Source organism: Simochromis diagramma, unplaced genomic scaffold, assembly GCF_900408965.1.
Source record: "Simochromis diagramma unplaced genomic scaffold, fSimDia1.1 OVJJ01000026.1, whole genome shotgun sequence".
Classification (NCBI taxonomy): Eukaryota; Metazoa; Chordata; class Actinopteri; order Cichliformes; family Cichlidae; genus Simochromis; species Simochromis diagramma.
In genome coordinates this window covers 7,852,715-7,872,453 of record NW_024386985.1, presented here as the reverse complement: position 1 = coordinate 7,872,453, position 19,739 = coordinate 7,852,715, and the positions used below count along the sequence as shown (strand labels likewise).

General features: G+C 37.8%; 1 protein-coding gene across 4 annotated transcripts in view; it reads left to right on the top strand.

Annotated features, from left to right (window-relative positions):
• Positions 1–1,703: 1,703 nt before the first annotated feature.
• The window catches only part of shroom2a (shroom family member 2a), a 44,455-nt gene continuing 26,419 nt past the window's right edge, over positions 1,704–19,739 (top strand). The window contains exons 1-3 of one of the 4 annotated variants that reach the window (XM_040040358.1): positions 1,704–2,032; positions 4,265–4,478; positions 16,596–16,744. In XM_040040358.1, coding sequence (XP_039896292.1) covers positions 4,272–4,478; positions 16,596–16,744 — 356 coding nt within the window. In that variant the 5' untranslated portion in view covers positions 1,704–2,032; positions 4,265–4,271. Of the gene's footprint in view, positions 2,033–2,717; positions 2,741–4,264; positions 4,479–4,523; positions 6,133–16,595; positions 16,745–19,739 lie in introns of those variants that run through there. The other 3 variants (XM_040040356.1, XM_040040357.1, XM_040040359.1) reach the window with 3 other exon arrangements.

The window sequence follows — 19,739 nt, the reverse complement described above, 5'->3', positions numbered from 1 at the left end:
TTTTATTTACTTAATGGCTCTGAACCAAAATATAATAAGAATGCATGATATTCACAAGGATAGCTACACTAGCAACTCTGCATTTTTGGAATAAGAAGCATGACAGTAAAATTAAGCGTATGAGAAAATAGCCCAATTACGTGGCTAATATTTGTTTTTTTTCGCCTATGTACATATTTAAACAATAATTTGAATGTGTTTAAAGGTACAGTAATGAATTTTTGAGGATATGAAATAGAAAAAAATATTGTACTCATAATTGATTAGTGTTTTTCTTTTTGTTTGCTTGTTTTTTAATTGCGTCTTCCACACTTTTAAGAGGCACACGTTTTAAAAGTTTTATTAGTTTTACAAATAATTAAGATTATTTCATCAAAGATTGTAAAGGAAAAATGTACACTGGGATTAACTAATAAACAAAGCTAACATAGCTAACACATATGAATATTAATTGCATTTGAAGAACTTAATAGAAAAGTTAAAATTTTATTTGGAATAACGTGGTATTAGTTATGCTAAAATAAAGACAGTATAAAAAAAACAGAGCAATGATTGTGAGACAGATTGAACATTGCCTACATTTTAAAACTGATCTCACAGCATGCTACAACAAAATAAGAAAAAAAAACACAAATAAATTAATTACTGTAAAAGTAGAACAACAACAGTTTATCACACCATCCACAACTGCATCCAGTTGCACACTGCTTCTCAGTCTGCAGCCCTCTTCCGCTCTGCTTCTTAGGCCTGAAACCCATTAATCAGTGCTATTAACGAGTTTGTAGATAATGAGATGCTGACCAGATCAGACATCAGCAGATATCAGCAGAGCGCACGTGAAGTCTGGGTATCAAAATCTTTGAGTAGCTCTCATGGATTGAACCACTGTCAGAGATGCAGCATTGATGTTCTGCATAAAAAATTTCAAATTCTGATTCATCTAACCTCACAGCAGTTTCTAAATTACCTTGGTCTATTCTAAACTAAATTAGACCCATAGAAAATGACAGTATTGCTGGATGATGTTCACATATGGAGCTTTCACCTTTGGTTTTGGATGGTACAGTGAACTCTGTTATAATACAGTTATTTCTGGAAGTGGTCTTTAGCCTTGTCGCTTGCGCGCAGAGATTTCTCCAGATGTACTGTAGATCATGAGATCTACAATACAAAGTCTTCACAGTTTATACCGAGGTACAGTATTTTGAAATGAATCTGTAATTTGTAGATGCAATTTTTTGCAGACTGGTGAAACTCTGCCCATCTTTACTTCTGAGAACCTGTGCCTCTTTAAGCTGCTGTTTTTATATGCAATCATGGTACTGAACTGCTGACAGTCTTATTAGTTATGAAATGTTACTCCAGCTGTTTTATTTTAGTACTTCTTACTTTTCCAGAGTTGTTTTGCACCTGTCCCAACTTCTTTGAGATGTGCTGCTGCATTCAAATTCCTCATTAGCTAATAAAAGAATTCTCCCACAGATTTTAATTCTGTCTCTGTCCATGACTAAAACCCAAATAAGAGGTTATTTATTTGGCTAAATAAAGTGGGAAAGTAGAAATATAGGTATAGTTACTACGTAACGTGTTTGTCAGTTTTTATTAAATATTATTACTAAAATTAGCCGTTTTAGATTGCACTTGCTTGTTCTTCCCGCCTTTCCTTTTGGCTAACGGTAGGTGTCGCGCTTGCGCTGCAGCTTTGTTCTGCCACACTTGTTATCCCTGCAGTCCATGGATGGAGCTAGTTTAGCTTAGCTGATTTAACCTCTCCCGAGTGTGTCAGTGTGTCGTTCTCGGTTTGTAACATGAAGTAGGAGGATACGGCTGGAGCTGCCGCGTTTGAAACAGCGTAAGGTCGCCACTTCGTTTAAGAGTTAGCGTACGATTTATTTTTTAAAAAGTTGTTCCTTTTAAAATAAAACCAGTTAAAAAAAGATGAAGTATGTGTAACGTAAACCTGGGATATTACTCCGTGCCAACCCGACGAAGCTTTCCTGTTCACCGGTTCATCCAAAACTTGGATTCTCAGGTAAGGTCCGCCGTTTCAGAGCGACTTTTGTAATATTTTTTCCCAAAATAGCTGCGCACCTCATGGAGTAGGTGAGTTTCTTTGATTTTGCTGGTGTGGGACGAAGTTTGTGTTGCCTATGTGAGCGACCAGGTCGGTGTTACTCGGCTTATTTGGTGGTTGAGCCGAGGATGGTTTCCATTGTGCTGCTGGTGCGTTTAATTCTCTCGCATGTAAGAGCATTAAGTTTAAATCACCCTGTCTGCAGTTTGACAACAACAGGTGTTACAGGTTTCCTGCTTTAGTCTCGCAGAGCTCCGTACAGATGGACGTAGAAGATATTTTATGACTTAAAGAAGTTAATAAATGAAAGTCTGCATGTTCGTGGTAGGGTCCTTTCAAAATAAGAGCCCTAAATCCAATGTTCTGTCACTGTAACCAGAGTCCGTGTTATTTTTCAGGCGTTTTTATTTAGTTTTAAATATGTCTTATTTCTTATAGTTCCGCTCAGTTCAGCTTCCAAAGTGTTTTTACTTTCCCAGTTTACCTTTTATTTCTTAATTAGTTTACTGTCTCGTCACTTTTTTATGTAATCTAATCTGCACTGTGGCTCATTTCATATAAAATCAACTTATGTTATTTTGTTCAGTAATTTTAGTATATTAAATAAAGTTTTGTCTTCATTTCCTGAATTTTTTTCAGAATTGGAGTGCCTCGAAGTACATACGGGTGGGTTGAAATGTAGTTTTTTCAAGCATTTTTAAACCCTCATAAGTTCATATCAACGGGAGATATCTACATAAGTTTTTCATGGCTGAAAAACACTTTATGCTCTGTCACAAAGTACTGCGAAGTCAATCAAAAGCCAAAATCTTTGTTTGGGCCATTTTTTTTTTTTCTATAATCAGCTCTGAGCGTCATTATCATGGGATATAACAGAGTTTCAATAGCAGCTGTATCAATTTAATGTCTGTGAAACAGAGTAACAGAAACAGTCACTGGCACTCTGGAACCTTTGCCTGTTTCCTGATGATTCACTGGAGGAAAACTTCAAAAATTGCAAAATTTTGGGTAGACTTTTATGACATATCTGCATATGGGATAGGTGGCTGGTGAAAACATGTTACATTATTTCAAAGGTTCCCTTTTTTTTTTTTTTTTTTTTTTTTTTTTTTTTTTTTTACCTACATTTTGATACCAGGCCCATCTTTTAGTCAGGATGTGTTCTGTGCTAAAAGACTTTTTTTTAATATGGTCAACACTCAGGAATTTGGAGGACAGAAGGAATCCTGGTTAGAAGTTGAGCCGCTGTTGCAGCAGCCAAAACATTAAATATAACATGCCGCCAAATAGCTCAAATAAAGTACAAAACTTGACAAGACAAGGTAGCTCAGTAAGGTAAAAATAAACAAAATAAAGGAGTTTTATAACATTTTTAAAAAAGTAAAACAAAGAAATGAGCTCTGTTTTAAAAAAAAAAAAAAAAAATTAACAAATAATTGCCAAGTAAAAAGCTCAATAGAGGGACTTCAGTTAGTAAAAAATATCAACAAAATACAATACAGGTATTGTGGTATACGCCAGGAAAGATTTATACTGATGTATCAATAGCCATGGCATCATGTATGTTGTCTCATATGAAAACTGGAGATGAACTGGTGTTTATGAAGTGCTTTTCTAGTCCTACGGATCTTCAAAATGCCTCAGACTAAAAGATAGCATTTTATTCTATGACCTTTAGGCCCTTTATTCACCTCAAGAACTTATGTCTTTTGAAGGAAGATATGAATCCTATGAGGTGTATAGTGTTTGTAGTAAGTGTCTGTATGGCTGTGGTAGTTTTTGTGTGATCTTGGTGACAAACTGCAGTGGTTACATGGCTCTTAATTTACAGTGAAACATCTTATCAACCAGTCTAATTCAGAGTCTTTAAGTTTTTCCAGCCACTGGTATGTGACACATTATTAATAAAAAGTCAGTAGTTTATTTTTTAGCCAGTGGAAGAGATGCAGAAAGTGATGAGTTCATTGAGTTGATTTCAATGGGAGTTACAGCTTTGTGTCGTCAGCATATCACTGGGACAAACTGTGCTAAAATGGTATGCGTTGGAAAGTATGCAGAAATAGACTGGACCAAACAATAAGCCTTATGGAAACAGTCCCCTGTGGTAAACTATTATTTTAGAACGGTACCCATTATGATATATTGACTGGATATCTATCTCTCCTTTTCTTTTTTTTTTTACTTTTATAGCAGTACAATGGATGCTGAAGGATATAAAGATGATCTGCGCTGTGCAGAAACGGAGAGCTTTTGGCATGTGGTGCAGAAATCAGGAGATCTGGATCAGAGGAGCAGAGACTGTGAGAGCTTCAAGCTGGTGGAAGCATTTCTGTCAGGAGGTGCCCCGTGGGGGTTCACGCTCAGAGGGGGACTTGAACACCGGGAGCCACTGCTCATAACCAAGGTAAATATTTTCATTTAGTCTTTTTATAGTAAACACAGGTAAGAGTTAAAGTGCTGAGGTTGTGAGTCAGAGAGCAGGATCTAATGCTTTTTTTAAAAATCTAGTCAAGCTTTTGAATTTCATCTTTTTAAATGTTTTTTTTTTTTTTATTCAGGCAGTGATGCCATGCTCTGATTTTTCATAGGGATGTAGAAGTCAAAGTTTTAGTCTGATGTATTGCTCAATTTTGATTTAAGGACTTTAAAGAAATGTCATAAATGATTATATTTAGTGGTTTGGTAAATTTTCAATAGCTGTCATAGATCACCCATGGACAAAATACAACAAATTGACGATCTCAATTGGGCTGCTGATGTCCTCAAACAAAACAACCTCCCCGCTTCAAAAAAAACTAAACAAAAAAACAATCAATAAAAAGTGTGGCTTGAGGGCACTGACCACGTGCCATACGGCTGAGAGCGGCCGCTCCGGCTTCAAGTCCGACCCAGGGGGCCTTTGCATGTCTCTCTCTCTCTCTCTCTCTTGCGCTCTCTCTCTCTCTCTCTCTCTCTCTCTCTATTTAAAACAACATTTTTTTTAAAAAGTGTACCTTGGACAGGAACAGTGTGCACCTGCATAAAAAACAGAGCAAATATCAGCTGATTCTTCACTGAGCCTCTCATCCCTCGGATGGACTCAAGCTCCATCATCTTGGGCTATGGTTTGCCTCAGAGAGCTCTGGGCAGCAGCTCACAGCAGAATAAGGCTGACCGTCACCAGCTGCAGTTCAAGATGGTGGAGTTAGTTCGTCCAATCGCAGGATGAGGGTAACAGCGACCAGCCTGCTAAAACAGGAAAATGAGATGGGAAGGGTCGGTGCGCACTGTGTGGTGTTGACTGAACTTTAAAACGAAGAGAATGTGGATTGTCCTTTTTAATATGAAGGAAAAACCACTAACAATGTGTATTATGTTATTCAGTGTGGTGCTCGTTGATTACTAAATCAAAATCAGTCTGCCCCTCTGAAGAAGGATGTTGCCCATCCCTGGTACAGACTTCATTCATACATGTGTTTTCATAATTTTTTTTTTTTCAGTTTCTTGTGTAATATTTCAGTGTGAGCTGCTGTTATTTGACTAAAGTCAGCATTTTAAATCCCCGAAACCTAAACATTAAACAGGTCAAGCACCATATCTCATTTGCTATGTGGGTGTTTACGTGAGCTGCAGTTTGCGTACAGCACCCAGCAGGAGGAGAGTGTGTAACCACAGAGCCTGCCAGTCAGCTCTCAGACCTCAATGAACCCTCACTGTAAGCTCATTTCTCTGTTGACTGTGTAATGATTGACAACAAAAGACCTTGCTAGTTATTTGACTCGGTAAAATACCAGCTGCTGTTTGTTGGGAGCTGTGGCACTGCTTGGTCTTAGTTTGCCATTCCTGTGTTGACGTTCCAAAGTCCATCCCAGATGGATGAAACTCCACCACAGGACACTTAGGACCACTGCCACCCCGCAAACGTGATTGAAATGACTCGCATCCTGACTGTTTACGAGCTATCCATTTCATGGTATGCTGTAGTTTTTTGGTTTGTTGGTGTCAGTATTTATTACTAATGTTCTGGCCCTGAACATCATAATAAGGACCAACAGAAGCGGACCTGTTTGGATCAGATGGTGAGATGTTAACTCTTTACTCGCAGCTTTTGATCTGTAAAATATTTAATTGATTTTCTTTTTCAGACTCTTTCCTAGTTGGTGTAATTTTTCTTAATAATCTCATAAGTGAATTAGTCATGGCTAGGAGTTTAGTTAGCTGTCACTTAGCCTCTGGTCAGTGTTATTATACCTCACCTGGATATTTGCTTTCTCTTACTTTTGTGCTGGGTTAGATTTCATTTGGAGGAAAGCTTGTGGTGCCAGGATCTGGGGAGGAATGCTGCTTTGTTTGATTTTCTAAATGTAGTGAATTATCCATGACAGTTCGAAGCCTACTGGAATGGCATGATGGGATGAATTAAATCGGGGTTAGTGATTTGTGCTCTTTTGGAGTGGCTCTCAGATTATAAGCAGTGATTTATGAAGGTGGGTTGGTGAATTATTTGGGTTAACTAGACGATGATGCAACCAAACCTCGTGTTCTTTCTGATTTGATAGGAGGACAAAATTAAGAGCATTTCTCCTTTTTGCCCAAACAATGACACACGTAGGTGAAAGTGCAGATTAGTTGGAGGGTAAGCCTTGGAACATGGTAAACAAAAACTAATAAAACAAGTCATGTAAAAATGCCTTAGTTGGTAAAGAAACACCATCTAACTTAAGTTAAACAATAATATGTATTAAAATGGTAAGAGAGGAATTCTCTTTAGTTTTAGTCTTTTTGGACATGTGTCAACAAAAACATCACAATCCTTTGTTGGCTGTTTTTGTGCCTTCATGTGCAAGAGTGGCACATGTGAGCTAGAATGAACTCTTAATAGTTGTTCAATTTGAAGAAAAGTTAGACTAGTGGTGTGCTGCTAGGCCATGTGCAACTACATTTGTAGTACACTATGCTGAAACCCTGCCATCGTGATGTTGTTTGCACTTATACTCAAGGCTGGTGTGTTTGCATTGCTCTGCTATCACAAGTGAAACTGATCATGTTTAACTTGAAGTGTTATGTTTACTGACACAGTGGAAAAGAGGACACTTTATAACCGGCCAAGTCCATACACGGATTGTTAGAGTTATGAAAATTCACATTATCCCATTATCTTCTTTGTGCTCATCAAAATATTGTGTTTATACTGCATATTGTTGGGGTCTGTGTCATGATTACATCTCTTCATATTTCTGGGAAAGTACCCGTCAGGCTGTGTCATAGATACAGTCGCGCTGTATCAGAACTCAAGCATGACAATGCAGGAACTTCACACCTTTGGTAGTTTCCTGTACTTCACCCACTTTTCACTTTCCAGTATCCAATTTGACATTCAGCCCCAGTCAACCCTGTGAGGTCTAAAACTTCATCAGTGATGACACAAACCCTCACCTTGTTTTTTTCCCCTTTTTAGGGAAAAAGCATTTGAATAGTTTTTGATGTGTTCCAGTTAGAATGATAATTTTGTTTTGTTTCCCAAGTCTTCTGAGAACAGTTTTTTAAAAACAAAGTACATGTTTCGATAGCAGAGAGTTAAGCTTGGGGTTATCAGTGATGACAGCCTGGACCTTATTATGTTAAAGGGTTAAATTCAATTCGCCATTGAAGTAGAAGTAACCTACAGCCATCTCAGTCTTATAGTGTTTGCTTGTAGCTCATATTTTTGAGTGAAAATTAATTTGATTTGAGATTTCTCCAGTAACGTGATCTGCTTGGATTACGATCCAAGCAGACAGATGCCAAATAAGGGCCCTGATGGCAGCACATCATAAAGGGAGCGGGGATATATTCCAGGCTGAAGGCTGCACCTTACAAATTACCACATCCAACCATATTTCTTGCCATCCAACCATATTCGCTCCGTTGTTAAAAGGTTGGATGAAGTACAACTGAGAATAACATTGCAAAGTATGATTGTATGGTGTATTCCAGACCTAGAATACATCATGGTTAGGTCCTGGCCTTTCTATCATCTCAAGGGATAATTGCAGTCTAAATAACACTGCAAACTAATGCTATGTTAGTACATGAAATGTTACACTTTGCCATTAGCAAATATCAGAACTTGCATCCAGAAGAAGTTTTCACTGTCACTATGGACTTTAACCAAGCTAACACCTTTTCGTTAATTTCACCGGAGTGTCAAGCGTCATACAAGGCGCAAGAATGTACTGGATTGTGTTTACACAAATCTAAACAATGCATTCAGGGCTTTACCCTGTTCCGCACTGGAGATATTTCTTTGCTAATGCTACCTGAAAATAAACCAGTAATCGCCGCAATAGCTCCAGACTTCCAAGTCATTAGCAAACCTCCACTCTGCTCAGCTGTTTTGTCCTATAAGAGGCAGAAAATGGATGGATAGATGCCTTTTATCAGTACACAGAGACTGTCACAGCAATCGAGGCAATTTCTAACTAGAAACGTTGGCTTATCTCGGTCTGGTGATGCATGAGTTATTCTCTAGTGAGTGTTGACGTAAAGCATGGCATTAAACAGAAAAATGTAACCGTACCTCCAGGAACCCTCTACAGAATTTCAGGTTACTCAAACACATCTCCCATTATCACCATGAGCACAGGCCTTCCCCAGGAGGTCTAGGTTGAGCCTTCTTCTGTATTCACTCTTTATCCATAATCTTTACTGTCAAACAAGATGACAGAACAGATGACCCAACAGACATTGGTTTATCTCCAACAACAAGAATACACACAGGCGAGAGGTAATGAACATGGCAGCCCCAGTAGCAGTCTTATGCTCAACAGCAAGAAAGAGGAGATCGTGGCAGATTTCAGAAAGAAAAGAAATGCCCTGAGTCCAGTGACCATAAACGATTGTGGAGAGAATCCACTTTTTGCGAAGGCTAACCAAGGATTGCCTACCCAGGTTCATTGTTTCTGCACTGCAGTGCTTTGACAATAAAGGTTATCCTTGAATCTTGAGTTTTATTGCTATATTAATGTGAAAACATTGACTATAAAAACTGTTAGTGAGAGTCAGTTTCAGCCAGTTCACAGGGAAGTTGATTTATGTAAATGGCATCACTGACCTAACCCAACATGAAAAAACAAAGAAAAATACTGACATTGTGCCATCAAGGCTTCGGTCTTAATAACCTACACCTCGCTTTACAGTTCATAGTTTTTCCTCTTAGTTTTGGTTTCTAATAGGTCCATGACTTTTTGTGAAATCCAGTTTCAGTGTGAGTAATGAGCATTAAGCACCTAATTTGGTTTTGGCAAGTATGTCTTTCATGTATCAACCAAAAGGGCATAGTCTCCCTATTTGTCTGCTTAAATCAGTACTTTTGTTGGCTCTTTTTCTCTTAGGTCCCTTCAGTTAAATATTTTATTGTAAATGGGCCCAGAGTTTGATGACAGGTTCAGGCTACTGGTTAAAAATATCCTGGATCTAATTAAAATTCTGAACATTCTTCTCATAGCTCAGTTATGCTCAAGGTCTTCGTGGACTTAAAGCCCTTAGCCCCAGTAAACTTAAATAATCCTGTTTTACACAAGACAGCTGGGTATGCAGCCCTAATATGTTTCCTCCACTAAGGGCTACATTTTATATGTAGCAACATATAGTTTGCTCTTAAAGACATCCTTCAATGTCTCTGTGCTTACATGCTGTGATAAATCACGCGCAGGTGAACAGGTTTTAGCAATTAATGAATCCTCTTTGTGACCGCGTAGTTTTGAGTGCTCTAGAATTGCTCAACCTCTTAAGAAACGATGATTCATAGAGCAGGATTATGGTTCATGTGGGGCAAAAGACTTCAGAACAGAGAGATGTCTGTCAGGAACCTCATATCTTGCATGCTTTGGCAAGGAGGCTAGAGCAGCTAGGGATCAGATCGCCAACCTTCTTATTGATGGATGATCTGCTGTACATCTTGAGCCTAAGCCACCCCAAAAAAGAAACTTTGAGGAATTCATATCTTGGGTATGTTGAACTTGGTTCATAGTACAAAGCGCAGGTTCTGAAGATCCACTTTAACCAAAATCTACATCAAGTGGACAGTTGCTTTGAGTGCTGCTACACCAAGTTAATCAACAGAACAATGGTGACCAGCTCTAGTCTGAGTTGGAGTTCAGCCACAGGATGAAAGTCTGGCTGAAGAAGCAGCGGATTGCTCTGGTATTTGTTTGGAAACCGTTCCATATTCAGTTTTTTGTTGTTTTGTTTTTTTTAGTACGCCATATGGATTTAGAGCATATAATTTTAAACATACTCAAAATAGTTGGTACAGATTGTTCAAAAGAAGTGTGAATACTCTTCTATCACTTGTACTTCTGAAAGTGTCATGACAGAAATGGTGTCCAGTAATTTATTCCCGCCTGCTTGGAATTGATGGCAATAAAATATCGAGGTGAATAACTGTCACAGATGTGTGGGTCACAAGCAGATGTTTGTAAAGTGTCTTAAAAAGTGCTCAATATTATTGAAAAAAAGTTCATTTTGGGGTCACTTTCAGTGAGTTTTTTTTTTTTTCTCCTTCCTTGCTCGAGCTTTGTCAAAGTACAGTGACTATTCTTAGTAATGTGTGCAAACATGATACATAAGCTGTGTGTTCAGCACACTGCGCAGGAGATCTGTCAGTAGAAAAGACTCATCCCTTACCCTCATCGCCACCACATCCTTCCCTTCATGACCCACATGGGGACAGAGGGCTATTTTTGAGGAGTCCAGGATGGCTGCAGTCAAACTGATTGCAGCCTGAAAGGAGATGGTAAACAAAGAGCATGGTATGGTTCATGCTGATTGAGCTTTAATGGTGAAACATGCTGGAAGAAGCAGTGTGAATCCCCTGCCTTCATGTCATATGAACAAAAGCCCTGACATTTTGTGTGGTTTTTAAGCTGTTCTCCGGAACCGTTAGATTTACATTATTCAAATCTTCTTTTCCTTCTGTTTCGTGTTAATTTGTATGAAATGAAGAGACTTGCATGTAGCCCAAGGGTGTCATGGGCAAGTTGCTGATCTTGAAAACAGCTTTTCTTGTATGTGCACTGCCTAAACAGCAGTTTGAAGAAAACAGTTTTTACCTCAATTTTTATACTGAAAGTTCTTTTTTTAAAGGTATTTTTTTTAAACTTGTTTCTGTCCTTCTGTGATGTAAAAGTTAGTGTTCCTGCGCATATAGGAACACAAGTCAAACATTAAATGCTCTTTCACCTGCCAGCTCCCGAGTATGCCACTGTATCAGTTGTGAGTGGGCATTTAAATAGGTATTATGCCCCACTTCTCTCTTAGCACCTGTCAAGTATGAGGTTGTATATGTATTTTTTTTCATGTGCAAGCTACAGCTATTAGCTGTTACTTTTACGTATAAAAATACCCTGAAAGCGTTAGCAAGACTAAAGAACTTCAAGTATTTGATTATGTAAACAAATTCAGACTATTCGTTGACAGCACGTCATATCTTTTTAGCTGAAGGTTGGCCTCTAGTGGATTCTTCTGGTCCTAGTTGCCCAGTTAACCCTATATGCCACACCCATAGTTGGTACAGACTCGCTTAATCCAGGATGAGTTTATTTTGTTTATTTTTTTTGGCTATAATTTTCACTGATTTTCATTTACATCCATCTGTCTCCTGTGTGGATGTGTCGGTAATTCATACTCGCCATACTCCACAACTGCTGACACACAAGCTGTCTTGTAACCTGAGCATCTTCAGCGATGGTTTTGTTTCCTTTTTTGCTTTCCTCTGTTCCTAAACTAGCACCACCTATCGTTTATGAGACTGCAGCAAGTACATCGTGGCTCAAGCACTAGTACAAATGGTTACGGGGTATGAGGACACCACAGTTCACCCGAGCAGTATCCTGAATCCTTTTTGTTTTTCTTCACGCTGATGTGCTGCTGCAGTTTTAAATCTTACCATATTTGGCTGTTTAGGTTTCTCCATCATTAACCAACACAAAATACCACATTTAAATCATAGCACACCACTTTTATGAACTTCTTACTTTCCTCTTCTTCCTTTTTTTTATTTTTTTAAGGATTTTTTTTTAAATTTTTTATTTTTTTTTTATGCTTTTTGGCCCCTTTCACATCTGAAATGAGTCCAGCACCCTTGGCCTTCAGTAAGAATAAATGGGATTGGGGCCACAAAAGGGAGAAAAGTTTAGAGAAAGAAAAACATCACGAGATTTATTCTATACCGTTATACCGTTTGCTTCCTGGTGTCTGACACCTCTATTTAAGACGTTTTATGTTAATTTTACCCAAACCAAAACTACTAAGTTAAAACTGCCTTCACGGGAAACTCTGTGCGATTTCTGTTTCTTAGTACAGGCTATAGTGTTTCTACAAGTGGGAATAGTTTCAACTTTCAGTGAAACTGAGGGTGTTTTGTAAGCACTTTTAAACATTGTAACTCTCAGCAAATGTATCAGTGATTCTCTACAGAAAGCATGACCATATCAGGATCAGATCAGGAATCTCTCCAGCCAGCATAAAAATCCACCCTGCCTGAACCTCCGCGTTACAGAAAAATGAAAATAGGCTGCAGTGTGATTAGTGCTATCTGGGGCTCTGAGGATAAAGGCTGTATAAGAAGGAATGGTCTGTAAACCTACACATACTTGTGCAGTTGAGTCATGCAGCCCCCCTCTCTCAGGTTGAGTGCTTGGAGGACTGATAATCAGCTGCAGATTTCGACTTTTGTATGTTAATGTGCCAACCGCCAAGCAAAGTCTTGCAGCTTTTCTTTCCACGCTGACCATCATGCCATCATGCACGTCTCACATCTGAGTTTCTGACCTTCTGAACCCTCACGATTTCTCACGTCAGGGTTCCCATCTGTGTAAGCTGTGCTTCAGTCAGTGTATCTAAAAGAAGTTCACTGTGTTCGCTATACATCCCTTTGTGCTATTCCAGGTGTTTTTTTTTCCCCTCTCAAACAAACGCAGAACAGTTTGTTTTTTCATCATCATCACGCCACCGGCTTGTTCAGCAGCCTTTTTGAAGTGTTTTACAGCCTTTGATTCGTCTCTTTAGAAGTCTGCTGGCCTGCTGTTCATTTTGATAAACAGTGGAGTGTGTGTTCTGTCACTGCTACTCTATAAAATCTACAGAGAGTGAATGTCAGCAAGAGACTCGGCTCTGACACATTTTAAAAAATGTTGAATTTTATTTAAAAAAAAGCAGAATGTAGCTATGTTGCCATTTTGAAAATGAAAGTAATTCATGGTGATGAATCACAATGTGAAATTGCGGTTCGATAAGCAATGTTTAAAATACCAATATGAAAAAAGAACTATAATTAAAGTCATCTTTAAGCTTGTTAATCATTTTAAATATGAGCTAAGGAAGGTGATGTCTTTATAAAAGCTGTAAAGTAAGGACTTGCACACACATTTCTGTCCCTGCGTGTTATTAGTATGATACCAACATTCAATTTTTAGATGTTAGCATTATCCTCAATGTCAGTGTGTGTGTTTAAGGACACCTGCTCTTATTTACCTTGGATCAAATGTATCACTCTGAAACCAGACCATGCACAAAAACTCAGCAGTCATAGCATTTAAAGACACAAAGCAATTATCTTATACCAACAGCCTACATTTTAGAATATTTGTTAGACTGAAATACAAAGCATTAAACATTAAAATGAAACTCTTCATAAGCTTGTCAGCTCACTCCTTCTTGCTGTTGAGCCATGGCTCGCTGTTCATGGCAGGTAAAAATGGCCTTCGGGCCAACAGGAAATGGCCCGGTGCTCCAAACACATAGTTTAATACAGTTTTATAAACCAATCCATTGATTTGACCCTAGCAGCTGGCAATATAGCCTCAGAATTCAGTCACAGTATTTCAAGGAAAATGAAGTGCATTTTCCATCTTCCTTTTCCCTTGACCTGCTATCATTGATAACGCGCTGCCTAATTCAAAGAGTGACTCTACTACCACAACAAGCAGCAGCCACACCATTATAGTACCAATAGCAGTGAGACGGATGCAGTTACATTAGCCGTTATTCACTGTTCTGCACCGTTTGCTGTCATAAGGAGTGCAGCTAACGAGCGCTCCAGCGACATTTGCTTGAGCCAGTTTGTTTACTTTTGCCCACATATCACCCGCTATGGTTATTTTCTCCTCACGTGCCTTGGTATCCCAGTTGTACTCAACGGTGTCTTTTTGCCTCAAGTGGTGAAACAAGTTTGTTGGTTTCTAATTAATTGTTTTATCTTTGCCTAATATTAAAAACAGTTTGATCTGAAAAAAAAATTAAAAAGAAATCAAGACATTAAGAAATATTTTTCACAACACTGTCGCTCCCTTCTAAGGAGCTGACATCCGAGACCGACTCGCTGCGCTCACACTCAGACACGTTTGGGTTGTTGCTGTGTACACTACGGAGCATAAACACACAGTATGTCATTGATATCTCAGTGTGACACTTTTATATCATGTAAAAATTTATACTGTTAACATACTGGTATTATACTGGTATGGCAGACAGTGTGATACTGCATAGTTGGCTCGGTAGTTGAATATTAGCCACTGGCGGATGGCGGTAAATGCCACTGTATTTAGAGATTTATGTCTGGGCTCTAAGTGAGTCTGTGTTTGTATTTCAATTATGTATTTGTTTATTTAGCCACTATTGGCAAATTAAAACTAACGTTTATGATAATCAAAAGTCATACAATCACACCATTTATTTTTTTTATTATTTATTTAATTAATAATCCTAAATAAAATGTGGCTTTATTTAAAATGTCATACTTACATGACATTTGGGTTTAAAGGTTTGTCTTTTTTTTAATATTTTGAACAGTTTATTAGATAAATAAGAATATAACAGTTCAATTTAAATGAATTCACTGAAATAAAACTCGTGTTTGCAGCCGTTACACAAGCACTACATTTTAAGGTCACACCAGAAGGTTTTTAAAACTACAGTAAATATCAGGGATTTGCTTATCAGTAGTTTCAAAGTGCTGAGAGGCAGTAAGTAACACCAGGCTTAGTTTGTATCAGGATACTTGATCTTTTTGACAACACAGCAGTGGGAGCCTCTAAGATATAACAAGTCTCTTTTAAACTGTATACTCTGTACAGAGGGAGCTGTTAGCTATTCTATGATGTAACAATAATCACTATAAGGGCAAAATCTACCCCATCAGGCAAGCTTTTGTTATATCCATATTCATTTTATTGTTTTTCTTTCTTCTTCTTCTGTTTGATGGAGGAGTTTATTAGTTTTTTTTTCTTGCATACATAAAACTTTCAAGAGGTCTTGTTCTTCTCTCCAAATAAAAGTTGTAATGGCAACACATTCATTTTTATTTGATTTCGTTTTCATTTTTTTCAAGAATATATATATTTTTTTTAAGTCTAGCAGTAACAGAAAAAGTCTACAGACCTGTGTTAAGCAGGCTATTGAAAACTCTTTGTTTTGGCTGCATTCAGGATAATTAAATTTGGAATGTTATGTTCATAGATGTAGTCATCCCAAAAGAGCCAAGAAATTCACTGTTTTGCCTTTTTAATCTGGTAACTTACTTTTAGAAGTAAGTTGTTATAGTGAAATTTCCTTTTATAATATATTTCTTTCTTACTACTCAGAAGAGTAACTCTTCAGAGTAGCTTTTTTTTTTTTTCTTCTCCATTCCTTGGGGACATTAGGGTACACATCATCTGGACAACATAACCAACCTGTACATTATACAATTTTGCTTTCCAGTCATTTTTATACCAAAAGGATTTAACTGACAAAGATCAGCCAGGTTGAACAGTTTTTATCTTGTGCATTGAGTATCTGCCTCAAGGCTTCTGGAGCAGTAAATCTCTCCAACTCGGCGTCTGTTAGTCACAGTTCACTGCAAAACATTATAGCGCCTAAAATATGTTTTAACTGGATAAATCCTTCCAGATGTCAAGGACATCTATACAAACAAACTGGTAATAAAAAAACACACAATTATGTAACAGAACAAAAACAAAACAAATAAACCATAAAGGTGAAAAAAAAAAGAAATTTTAACTACAAAATAAATCTAGTAAATAAACAGAACCCTGACACAATTCTTAAAACTATAAGAGGTTTCGTTTGAGCTGACAAAGTCAAGCATATTTCAATGTGAAAAGATTATGAATATCGGATATTTAAAGGCTATTTTATTTATAATCAAAATCATTAAGGCTTTGTTACCAACTTTCTTTGATACCAAAGAGGCATTAAAGAAAAATCGAGTGTCTAAATTCATAATATTAGGCAGCAGGAAGGTTAGTCGTAATTTGAACAAATGAAATGTTCCATCAGAATTGGAAAATTGTTGTAAAGTATATCCTTAAATAGCATACACAAATATATCTGCACGTGACTTTCCATTATTCCTGCCCACACCATTGGATCAATTACTATGAAAAATGTGTCTATAATTTTAAAATGATCACAACTGCATTTATAAACATACAACTAGGGTCCTATGACACCACTGAGTTGCTTGAAGGTGAAGTAACTCTGTTTTGTGTCTGCTTTCCAGGTTGAGGAGGGCAGTAAAGCAGCAGCTGTGGGTCTGCAGGTGGGAGACGAGCTTGTCAACATCAACGAGATTCCCCTGACTGGATATAGACAGGAGGCAATCTGCCTCGTAAAGGGATCCCACAAGACCCTCAGTCTGGTGGTGAAAAGGTAGGTAACCTGTCCCCAGTTACAGGATGTTTACATCCCCTTCACCCGATGGGTCGCTGTGGTAACAACTCCAACCATGGAGATGGAGGATCCTGCTTCTCACAGCTGTTTGAGTGTATGCAGTCCAGCCTTTCAGGGATTTCACTATTTGAGTTCCCAGCAGCTGGATGTTCCTGTTTTACCAGGTTGTTTTAGCCCGTAGTCATTAGGAGTTTGTGGCGTGTGAAAGTTGTTCATGACGAAACTGTTCGAAGAAGGAAGTAAGGATATGAATGACATCATTTTTCTGTTGGATCCCACACAGGAAGGTGTGGCAAGCACGCACACACAAGAGGAAGCTGTTAGGCAAATCCCCTTATATGGCACTGAGATTTTTTTTTTTTTTTTTTTTTTTTTTATCTTCGCCAGTTGGTCTCACATGCTCCATGATGAGGCTTTTCTTGTTTGTGTTGTTTTCAGATAGCAGCACTTTAACCACATGTCACTGTCTTTTCTCTTTAACCAGTGAATAGATCGTTAAGATATCAGGAAACCACAATCAGTTATTATAGTTACCAAGAAACAAACTAAGAAAACTAAATATAAAAACCAATTGAAAATTGTTTTGTACTTGAAGAAGTGAAAACAGATATAAGGTCCCTTGAAAAATCATATAAATGAAACTTGTATGTTTTGGATATTTACTAAAACAATATATGAAAGTAATGAGAAAGTGGCCACTTTCACGAGTAAATCATATAAGCCTTATATGATTCACTATATGAAGTAGGCCACATCTTATGCAAGTCTTTTATAAGTTTTTACTATTTCTTTTCCCTATGGGTATAGTTTAGGTTTTGTCGATTTGGTTGAATCTGAACCACCAGCCTCAGGAGGCTTGGCTTTACTGAACTGTTCTGAGCTACTTATTACCAATGAGAAGTGACTACCAGTGAGAGTAAAGGATGCTGTTGACTGGGATATGACAGCATGGTTAATGCATAAAAGGGTCTCTTAGGCAACTGGACCTGGGACTGTCCTCTCGTGACCAACTGTCAGCTGCAATATGATGTGGGATGAACAAATTGACTGTTCCCATTTGCAGCGTGGCAGATGCCTCAAAAACTAAAATTAGCACTGAAACAAATAAAAACAACATTGAAATAAATCCACTCTCAAAACTAACTGAAACGAATATAGAATTAAAACTGAATGGAAAATAAAAACCAATACGGCTATAATAACTCACTACAATCACTGTAATTACATCAGTGTGCTGGTTAAAAGCCACTTGTTGTGACTTATGGTTTACTTTTCATATCTGGTATAAGTGATGACTCATTTGTCAGTCCTGCTTACAGACGGGTTTGTTCTGTGTCAAACAGAACTCTCATTGTGTCCTCTTTGCAGCCTGCATTTCTTTCTATGTTGTATCATATCATAACGTAACCCCTGAACAAATCCTACCGTACAAGGAGGTTCACTCACCATTTATCTCTCCACAAAGACGAGGCTGTGTGACTTGCTTATTGTGGTCTGTTCTCAATGGACGTGTTTATTGTTGAGTCTGGAAACTAGCAGGTTTTACTGTTTATAGCAAGCTGTGTTCATTTCATGACCAAGCAGAAATATGTAAGAACACGTAAACTTGTGCATGCGTTCACTTTACGCTTCAAAAAAAAAAAAGGCCTGTAAACCACACTTACTTAATCAGCTCATTACTGTAAGTGTGAGTTTCATAAACATTATTTTTGCCAGCTCTAATAAACAGGGTGTGTCAATGCAGGTCATTATCTACCTACACCCCAGTTTTCCTAATACCCTCTAAAAACAGCCACCTCTGAAACTACCTTTCCTTTAGGGAAAAGACATTTGAAGATATTCAGAATGCATTTAAACCTTTCCCCCTTTTTTTAAGAAGAAAGACTTATGTGTAGACTCTCATGATGTGATCTGTTTTTAAGGTTTAAAAAAAAAGTAGTTAGGTTCAGTGATGGTATAATAATTTCACATAGGATAGTTCAGTGTCTGCATGTAGCCTCCGAAACCAAAATTTCATTTTCAACCTCAGTTTTTCTTTAGAGTGGAAGAATAACTAAAACATCCTGAGAGATGGATGACCTGCATGAACATAACCATGTGACTGATTTAAGATGCCGAAAGATCATTACCAATTAGAGCTACTTTTTATAGTGGAGCTGATTAAAAATAGCTACTCTCTGATAACTTCTGTATGAATAAAAATGTAATTAATTTACATCAGATTTGATCAAACTACTCCAAAAAGCATGTGAGGATCAAAGTTATTGTTATTTATTTATTTATTCTTTTTCTTCTTCTTCTGTTTTTTTTAGTATTTATTTATTTTTAGTACTCATGGCTCCGTAAAATGTCAGAGAGAGGACTCAGCCTAATAAGGTCATATCAGAAGCCCCACCAATTAAAAAGAAGTTTGGTCTTGAAGGGAAACTAAAATTGCTTTTTTAGATTGATGTTAAACTGAGGGGCTGCACCAAGTACAAAAACAGGCAGCTGGAAGTGAGGATACAGGCGCCACCTTTAATGTATGTTATCTGGGTGCTTAACATAGAGAAAGTTGCACTGAAATGGCAGCAGGAATGTAGATCTTTCTGACTTGATCAGATAGCAGAAAAGTGAATGAGGGTTAGCTGCTGTGGAGCAATCGGAGGCTGTAAGAAGATAAAAATGCTGAAGGTAGACCTGGGAAACACCACCCGCACTCACCTTCTTCTTTTGCACTTTTTACATGAAGTATGATAAATTACTATACCTCAGTCATACACTACTCACAAGAATTAAAGGAACACTTAAAAAATTCATCAAAAAAATCATGCTGGATATCGATACTGATATGGGCGAAGTAGAAACGCCCCAGTCAGATGGTGGATTCAAATCCAAGACCTTCTTGGTGTGAGGAAGTTTTCGGACTTAAAATTTAAAAAACTTGTATTTCTCATTAGCTAACATGGAGTTTTGTTATGCAGTGCAACTCCCT